Below are 9947 nucleotides of genomic sequence, written 5' to 3' on the forward strand. Positions count from 1 at the left end.
ATGGTTGCCCTGTATTTGAGGGTCTTGACGTACGGTAGTGACTCGAGGACTGCCGCTACGAGGTCAAGCTAGGGTGCTGTTGATGGAAACATAGAGATATAATGGTAGAATGCAGCTTTGGAGAATTTTGTAAAGAAAAGACGGAAAAGCCCTTGCATATTCATAAGAAATCTCAGCCAGTCGATTCTACGATTCTGACGATATCATGAGTTTTTGTTTATGAATCACTATCAAACAGTCATGAGACCAGGTGTTTGCGAACAGGTGAGCGTATCCTACCCACCGTAAATGTAAAGCATTGATCGGAACAAACGTTGTGGTTTAAGTTACGTAAATCGGTATTTACACATTCCGTTCTTTATGGGCGAGATGTTCAAAGAAGTTAACATTCTGAAGAGCGCACATTATACATGGAAATGTCACACAAGATCGGGACCAATAGGACACAAAGACAAGATGAAAATAATATTTTATTCCTGTCTGCTTTGAAAACAGTTTACAAAGGCAGACACAACCATTTGTGCATGCTATTGATTGGACAAGAAATGTTTTTATATTACAGTGAATAGTAGTATCGATTAAGATTGCAAGACGCGTTTAATGCATATTCACATACACTAATGCAGGGTTTCCAAGGATACACCTGACAAAGACAAATAAGAGTTGGATGATATAACTTAAACACAGAGGAAAGTTTATTTGTGAGGACGATGGCTAATGTGCTGGAATGTTTCCTGGCTGCTTCTCTGCTCAGTGCGACAGGTTTGCTTCTCTTTTATATTTCACACTTTTAGGAGTGTTTATTCAGTATAGTTTCAGTTCATGTTTATTAATAGTGTGAAGATAAAGGAAAAACGATTATTTTATCATCATATTTAGTTTCATTTAGATACTTAACAATAACATTGCAAATGAAATAATGTATTACCTTTCTTGTTTGGATGCAACTTGAGGTGGTGATGTAGCAATTTGATCAGAGTGTTATCCGTAAATGATCAGATTCTCAAGACAATTTTGTACGATTTATCCTGGGTTATATTGTGGAAACCAATACTAAATTATGTCAGATTACAGGGGGTATTTGTAAATCCATCCACCCGTACAACATCAAACATCAAACATACCCAAGTTCAGTGTTTGGAATCGTACACTGGACTATTTTTGTAGAGATTACTTATGATAATTGAATTAGTTTTCTTGCTTTAATTTCAAACCTGGAAGGAATATCGAGCGGTAACATTTTATATTACCGACATTATTATACGTCACCACATTTTAATAAGTATTTATGAAGACCGAAAACCATATGTGTCATTTTTTTAAATTCCTCACAAGCAACCATAATGTACCCATTGAGACGGGCCGACAGCAAGTTATGCCGAGGGAAGGATAGAGTCTGTAAATTATGCATCTTATGACCTGCTTGAGGTGAATTCCACTACCTCTTTACATGTGAAGATCATTGTATATCCCTTCAACAATATCTCCATATATAGAGTTGTGAAGGACTGTTTAGTGGCCAAGAATCTTAATGGCCTGAAATACGACCTCTGCATTTTTATTTATTATTATTCTATTACACACAACTAAACCTTAGATAATGAATCTCATGTAACTGTCAACTTGGATGTGTATTTATTTATTTTATACATGATTGTACATTTATACTGGAAACATTGTTAATTAATTGGAAACCTTTAATTAGATTGAATGACCCTGTTGAATAATACATCGAAAGTAAATTAAATATCTTTCAACCAGATACAAAAATCTACTATACAAATACACGGAAAAAACATTTTCCTTACGGTGGCATGTTTGAACACCACAAACATTCGCCTCCTCCGTGTAAATGATATGAAAAATAGGCCAGGACATATAATGGTCACACACAAAGCATAGGGTGAAGCCTTTTTGGCCCTGAAAATACGACACTCTGAAATCAAATGACCTGGCTTATGACAATACCTACATCTTATATCTGACGACTAACCTGAATCCACTTTCGAACCAATTGGCGTACCTGGTTTCCTAGGGAATGAACGATCCGCCTTTCAGGGATTCGAATCTGTCTGAACAAAAGTAGCTGACCTTTCGTGACTTGAATTAGCCGACTGACCCTACCTGAAAACAACCTGACCATTCTTAGGAGAGTAACTGTACTGCAAAAATTCCCCTTATAAGTAATCGAGTAGTCATCAGACATATAACGCAATGAAATAGCGTTAGGAAACAGAGTCACCATAAATACCCGCTGATAAATACCCTCAAGATTTGGAAGGTATTATTGTATCATGGTGAAGTAGTTCATTTTGGAGTGAGTGAGTATGGTTTTACGCCGCTTTTAGCAATATTCCAGAAGTATCACGGCGGGGAACACCAGAAATAGGCTGTTCATTTTTCAGGACGATGACAAATGAACCGATGTGTATAATAGTCCAGTATAAACTGTCCAGGTCAGTGTTGACAGATGTGTTTCTCTTTCATAGATTATATTTTTAGTGTCCTGTGGCAAACATCCATTACATGTTTCAGTTCTTATTCGTTATTCTATGATGAAGGCCAACAGATTGATAAAATGATTAATTTATTACTTCGCTTTCTCAAAGAGCTTCATGTGACTTTTGCTCAGATGTTGTTTGAACAGGGTTATAGCACCACAGTAAGGCTTTCAAAAAGTTGTGTGGAGAACATTTCCAAATTTGAATATGCGAAGCAATTCCCCATGTTTGTTCAAATGAGCATTTGACTTGCCTTTGCATGTGTTTGTGACGGGTGCCAGCGGTGGGACAGGATAGGTTCACCATTTCGCGAATACCTGATATCATTACTATTTGAGAGTGATTCAGAAACAAATATGCAGAAATGTCTTATGACTGTGGAAAGGTTTGGTCGCTTTTATTATCACTGTACTTCATCTCATTTCATGGAAACACTGCAAGTGAAGTAATGTCTTCATTTGTTGTGAGGGTGCATGTTGTGGTGGTGGGGTAGCCATTTGGTCAGGACCTGACTTTGTCAAATAGTTTCTACAATTAAAAAAGTAGATTATCATGAAAACTCTTTAATTTTCTTTAGAATGTATATAAAAATGGTACAGCATTCGGACCATCGGAATGTATTTGCAAATCTATAAGGACAACGCCGTGGTTTGTATCAAATATCGAACATATCTCAGTTCCATTTTCATGTTCACATACACCAATGCATTATTGTTAAGTAACATGGTCACCTAGGATACCCTCTCACAAATACCATCAAGATTTGGGTGATATTATTGCAACACAGTGAAGTAGTTCATGGTGGACGGTGGCTAAAGCATTGATGTGTGTGTACTGGTAGCTACTGTGCTCAGTGCGACAGATTTGGTTCTCTTTCATATGTTAAATATTTAGTATGTTTATGCCTGTCTCAAACAACCAGGACATATTCTGTTATTCTGTGAAGAAGGTGTACATGAGGGTGGAACGATTACTTTACTACTTTAGTTTTTCAAAGAGCTTCATAGGACTCATGCTCGTAGAGTTTTTGTTTATTAATGCAAGCAACAGATTGATCTCTAGACGTTAGAGATAAACAAAGGCTAAATGTTTATTTTAACAAATACGTTCTCTCGGTCCAGGTTTGGAACTGCCGAACCTTGCACTGAATAGGCCTACTGCACAGAGCTCAGTACAGTACGGAAGGCCATCAGATCTGGCTGTTGACGGCAACAAGAACACTAACGACAATGCCGGAAGTTGTGCCCACGTGGCTGCTGTGCCGGAGCCGTCGATAGACTGGTGGCAGGTAGATCTCCAGAAGATCTTCACTGTCCTAACCGTCTCCATCACAAACAGGGGGGATTGTTGCCGTAAGTAAAATAAACAATTATATGAGTGTTCGTGACAACAGAATTTGAACTGAAGTCGGTTATACAGTGAAGCATCATTACTAAATTCGTTTTCAATATTTTTTATGACTTTTGGGATATATATTAGTGTAAAAGGCTAGAGTAAGAAATAAAGTCTGTTCTAACCCCATGTGTAGTGTAATAAAGTACAGTTTTGTCCTGAATTATTATAGTTAAAGCACGAGAACGCTTGTGTCTAAGATGCCGAATTAAAAACTAATCAATTGTTTTATCGGAGATGGGTCATAAATCAAAGCTGTACTAAACGTGCCGTAAATTGAAAATCCTCGAAGGCAGGCAGGCAGGCAGGCAGGCAGGCAGGCAGGATGACAAATTTCGAGCATGTGGCCAATAGTACCATGACATTTTGTTGTTGGAAAATTCGTCACGGAGCTCCACTTGAATAGATGTACACATTTGAGTTTTATTAATATTCAATGTATCATCTTTCTTTCACATATCTTTTAACAAAAACTGCAAGTCTGAGAAGAATGTAGCTATTTTTGCTATTCATTAACTGTACAAAGTTTCTTTGTGTTGGATACGTATAATAATAGTAAGGCAGGTATTTCATTCTTATATCTTCATATACTGGTTGTATACCACACCTGAACTGATCGAACAGTTGCTAAATACATAAGTGGTATGATTTCCAACATGGAATGGGCATGTAGCTATTTTGAAAATGTGATATCAGCTGACTAACCTTGGCAATACATATATTTACATATGTTTACATAGTTGTTTAAACATTTTTAATGAACAAAGTTTTATTTCCAACATCTTAGGATATCTACGCATATGCAAATCCATGCGACAAAAGAGTTTCTCTAACAACTGTTCACAGCCCAGTTTATATCCCCAAAGTCCCCAAAGTCATCAAGGCGCTTAAGCATGTAATGGCATCGTCTGGAATATCGTATATATGGTTATCTGAGCAAACGTATCCAGTATGGGATAACTCTAAATTGATAGTTTACATATATCGGGTGCGTTCCGCAAATATGCTAATATTGCCTTATTTGGTCACCGGTAGCTGACCCAAGAACAAATTAACAAAATTTTGAATGAATTTCCTCAATACCCAATATTTTTAAAATTTGAAATTTTCACGAAATACGGTTTTCTATTGGACGAGAGGTCGGTCACATGACCGCGAAATTGTCGTTCATAAATGTATGAACGACACAATTTGACGTTCCTACGTTTTTCACGAGACCGTGTTCTTGAAATGACGTAAACACTGACGGACTACTTTCACACTCCTGGGGAAACCTCTGGGAATTCCCTAGCACGAATACACACTGAAGCGTTCTTTCTTAACATTTAACATCTTGAACTCGGCATTTCTGTATACAATGAGAAATGTCAGAGAGTTTGACTGCATGATTGTTCACCAATACCCTCGCTACGACCCATCCTAATCAACAAAACGAAGAAATGCTCTTTCGACTCAATCCGTGTCAAGGCTGACGGTGACAGTCTACAGCAATCTATGAATATACCTTAATGTTTATTTGACATATCTTTAATCGCCTTTCATTAATTTGCCAGTTGATCAATGGTGACTAAAACATGTAACCGCCACAGGCTTATTAACAACTTCCGAATTCTCCCGTTACGTTTATCGTGTCGGCCTTTTTGACGTCTTGTACTTGATGTAAATGTATTACGACATTGAGACTGACTTACTGAGGTAATTCTCAACAGACCTTTCTCATCTTATGTGGATATTATTTAAGTACATTTGTTTACAGAAACTACCAACGTTGTCCCTGTTGAGTATGTTGTGCATTTTTAAGTCACACGTCCTAAATATAATTGTGTATACATCAAGGTCTACGTCCTTTGACGTAAAAATAGTTGTTGTTTTTTTGTGAAAGTCAATTCTTAATTAAAATGCCTTTAAATAGCATTATTCTGAATGTAAAATGCACACAAAAGTTATTTCAAACCTTCCCAAGCTAACCAAAACCAGAAATAACGTATTTCAAAATATAACTACACACTTTTCACCATTGTACTTCGAGTTATCGAGGTTCGACACAACTGAAAATGATAAGTAAATAATGAACACGTAGAGACCAAGCTTTTACTTCGAGACAACCGTAAGTTCGACACAACGGTGTTTGACTGTATATTATATCCGACATTTAAAGCATTCCAAGGTGAACAAATGTAATCCAAAAGCAATCTAGCTCATTCCAGTAAAAGCCAGTGCATTTCAATGTTATCCAGTGCAATACACATTTCGAAACATAATTTGAAAGCATATCCTTCGTCTCTTTGATGTTTGGAATGAATGGTCCCTACTGTTGTGCCTACATGGTGTTCCTTCCATGTATTGCCAGTCTGTGAATGTGGTTTTCAATATACAGGATTTGTCTTATGTTGAACAGGGTGTGATTCCGAGTCTGTGGGCAACATTATTATCATGTGCTTTCTTCCACCCAGACGAAAGATTAACCAACTTCACTGTGGAGGTCCATACTTCTGACCCGATGACCAGCAGCAACTCTGGCCTACAAGTCTGCTATTTGCATGAAGGCACGGTGGGCAGCGGTCTGACGGTAGACTTGACCTGCGCCGTCAACACCATGGGACGTTACGTCAGAATTGTCAAGTACAACTCCGGTGATATCCCTTTAACCTTGTGTGAAGTGGTGGTGAAGGGAGCCCAAGTGCATAACACATGCGGAGGTTAATACAAATTATAAAACTCTTTCCATATTCTCTCTTAAAAACATAGTCGAATGTACAATTCCGACTATATCATGAGCATGTGTTTATGAATAAATGTCAAATATTGGAAAAACTAGGTGTTCGCAATAAGGTGAGCGAAATAATATCCTGCCCCACAAGTGGCGCCTGTCACAAACACATACAAAGGCAATTGGTCAACTGAAAATAAAATGGGAACATATAGTACAAGTCAAAATAGGGAACAACATGACAGTCACTGGTGCATCAATTTGGAAAATGATCCACATGTGTCTACCATAAGACCTTTTGTAAGCTTCACTAATTTACACCTCCATGTTTCAGTGTCGCCTGTCGTGTTCACTCATCACAGTACGGGAGCCAGGGAGCCTGACTACATCGTCGCCAGCCATGAAAACATCGGGAAGCTCGACTGTGCCATCATGTGTCTCAGAAAGGCTTTTTGCAACGCCTTCAACTCAAGGTCTCCCTCAATGGGCGTGGTCAGCTGCGAACTTCTGCTAGACGTAGCTCCTGACCCCGTTGTTAATGCATCATGGGATGTTTTTAAGATCATTGCGTAAACGTGGTGTGAAAGGCGCCATAATCATGAGCCTGTGGGCAGTGTGACGCAGTGAGTGATTGAAGTTTCACGCAGGGGACAGGAGAAATTGTCTTCACACGTTGTACTCAAGTATGGTCGAGTGAACACTTTGATCACTTGGCTTAGCCACCAATCGATGTATAGTAGAGACGCCCCATCTCTTGATCGGAGTAACAAGATGTTACTTGTATCTTATACAGAACAAGAGTGTGCGTATTATCTGATTTGGCACTTGTAAGGATGTCCACAGATCGGATTTTATGTATAATGGATCGCCTGCATTTCTGTGTTTGCCCGGTTTAGAATAGCACCACGCTCCAACCCCTCTTCTGAGGGAGAGGAAATTTGACATTTACATGTAAAAATATGAAAATGCAAACACTTGCATTGTCAACAATAGTGCACGTGTTACGTCATTACCGAACATGCCAAAAAGTTTCATATAAAAGGTTAATTTATATTTTCTTTGACTACATTTGAAATGATACAAAAGAAGATAAATTTAATAAAGCCTTTTGAAGTAGGTGGTAATAGATTTCAATGCTTTTAATGAGTATTTAACATTGTCATTTTTTTTAATAAAAGAGCTCGTATTAATGTATGCATTATCTTCATGTCGTTAATATTTTATATACTTTGGCGAAGTTCTACAGTAAGCATGAAATATCTTCTATATGATTTAGATGACATAATAAAGGGACATTTATGGTTAAATAATCACTGTAAAGATTCCGGCTTTGTGATAAAATTTTGAGCAAAATAAGAAAATCAATCAAATTAAAGACATGTGTAACGAAAATGGTTTCCAGGAGTTTTAGGACGACTATAATGTATAACAAATCATTGATGAACATTCCTCGATCATGGAGGACAAGATTAAAAAACGCCCCTATTGTTGAGGTCGCCAATTACCTCAGAACTGGACGGACAGGTGTTTGTCTACAGTGTCCACCACTTTGGAGAAAACCCTTCCATATTCATAAGAAATCTCAACCAGTCGACTGTTTGCAGAAGACACTTCCCAGAATGACATCACACCCTCGAACAGCAAAGACTGGGTTGACCATGTATCCCGTAGAAAAGGAATGGGTCGTAATGTGGATTTATCAGCTTTAAGTGTCACAAAAGCACGGGGAATACGACACTCTGAAATCAAATGACCTGGCTTGTGACAATACCTACATCTTATATCTGACGACAAACCTGAATCCTGTTCCGGATCAATTGGCGTACCTGATTTCCTAGGGAATGAACTACGCGAATTTCTGGATTCGAACCTGTCTGAACTGAGAGTAGCTGACCTTCCCTGACCTTCCCTGACCTTCCCTGACTAAGCCGACTGACCCTACCTGAAAATAAGCTGACCATTCCCAGGAGGGTGAGTGTACTGCTTAAAATTCCCCTTATGAGTCACCCGGGTAACCATCTGCCAATGTTGGAACCTTGGTAAGTTGGAGCTATGGGGAGAGAAGACTTTTCGAACCCTTCAATCATTTCCTGCCACAAACAATCTCCACAGATAGACCTATAACAATTCTAACTGCTATATAACACAATGAATTAGCGTTTGGGAACAGAGTCACCATAAATACCCCCTGACAAATACCCTCAAGATTTGGAGGACATCATAAGTAGTTCATTTAGGAGGACAATGGCTAATGCACTAGTGTGTATAATCGTAGCTGCCCAGGTCAGTGTTGACAGATGTGGTTCTCTTTTATAGTTTGTATTTGTTTTCCCGTGGCAAACATGCATTACATGTTTCAGTTCTTATTTCGTTATTCTCAGAAAAAGGCGTACATAATGATAAAACGATTAATTGATTACTTTACTTTTTCAAAGAGGGTCATGTGACTCTTGCTCAGATGTTTGAACAGGGTTATAGCATTCAAGACCATCGTAAGGCTTTCAAAAGGCTTTATGGTAGACATGTGGATGGCACGAAATGGTTTCCAGGAGGTTTAAGGCGACTATAATATATAACAAATTGTTAATGAACATTCCTCCATCATGGAGGACAAAGTTAAAAAACGCCCCCTATTGTCGATGTCGCCAATTACCTCTGAACTGGAAGGACAGGTGGCTGTCTACAGTATCCACCCCTCGGTAAAAGTAGACGCCTGATGGTTGTGGCACTGATTAAGTCCTATCATATTCAGTGCAGTTTCCGTAGCCATTTGGAACCGAACCTGCAAATGGTTGCCCTGTATTTGAGGGTCTTGACGTACGGTAGTGACTCGAGGACAGCAGCTACGAGGTCCATCTCGCGTACTGTTGATGGCAAAGATAGAGATATAATGGTAGAATGCAGCTTTGGAGAATTTGTAAAGAAAAGAGGGAAAAAACCCTTCTATTTTCATAAGAAATCTCAGCCAGTCGATTCTACGATTCCGACTATATCATGAGCCTTTGTTTATGAATCACTGTCAAATAGTGATCAGACCAGGGCCCGCTTGCACAAAGCGATCTTAGCGCTAAGATGATCGTAACTTTAACATAGGCTTACAATAGTCTTAGCGCTAAGATCGCTTTGTGCAAGTCGGCCCAGGTGTTTGCGAACACGTGAGCGTATCCTAACTACCGTAAATATAAAGCATTGATCGGAACAAACGTTGTGGTTTAAGTTACGCAAACCGGTATTTACACTTTTCATTCTTTATGAGCGAGATGTCCCAAGAAGTTAACCTTCTGAAGAGCGCACACAATACATGGAAATGTCACATAGGATCCGGACCAGTTGGACACAAAGAC

The 9947-nt window shown here is 38.7% G+C and overlaps 1 protein-coding gene across 1 annotated transcript; it reads left to right on the plus strand.

Moving 5' to 3' along the window:
* Positions 1-554: 554 nt before the first annotated feature.
* Positions 555-7620, plus strand: LOC125381152 (fucolectin-like). Its single transcript, XM_048397458.1, has 4 exons — positions 555-762; positions 3623-3853; positions 6347-6592; positions 6938-7620. The coding sequence occupies exons 1-4, from the start codon at positions 711-713 to the stop codon at positions 7174-7176; spliced, it is 768 nt and encodes a 255-aa protein (XP_048253415.1). The 5' UTR covers positions 555-710; the 3' UTR covers positions 7177-7620.
* Positions 7621-9947: the final 2327 nt, after the last annotated feature.

Source organism: Haliotis rufescens, unplaced genomic scaffold (genome assembly GCF_023055435.1).
Source record: "Haliotis rufescens isolate VD_foot unplaced genomic scaffold, xgHalRufe1.0.p SCAF_17, whole genome shotgun sequence".
Lineage (NCBI taxonomy): Eukaryota > Metazoa > Mollusca > Gastropoda > Lepetellida > Haliotidae > Haliotis > Haliotis rufescens.

Coding starts and splice junctions, on each gene's coding strand:
- LOC125381152 (XM_048397458.1), top strand. CDS start 711: ATGGCTAATGTGCTGGAATGTTTCCTGGCTGCTTCTCTGCTCAGTGCG. Junction 3,854..6,346: donor AAACAGGGGGGATTGTTGCC/GTAAGTAAAATA, acceptor TCTTCCACCCAG/ACGAAAGATTAACCAACTTC. Junction 6,593..6,937: donor AGTGCATAACACATGCGGAG/GTTAATACAAAT, acceptor TCCATGTTTCAG/TGTCGCCTGTCGTGTTCACT.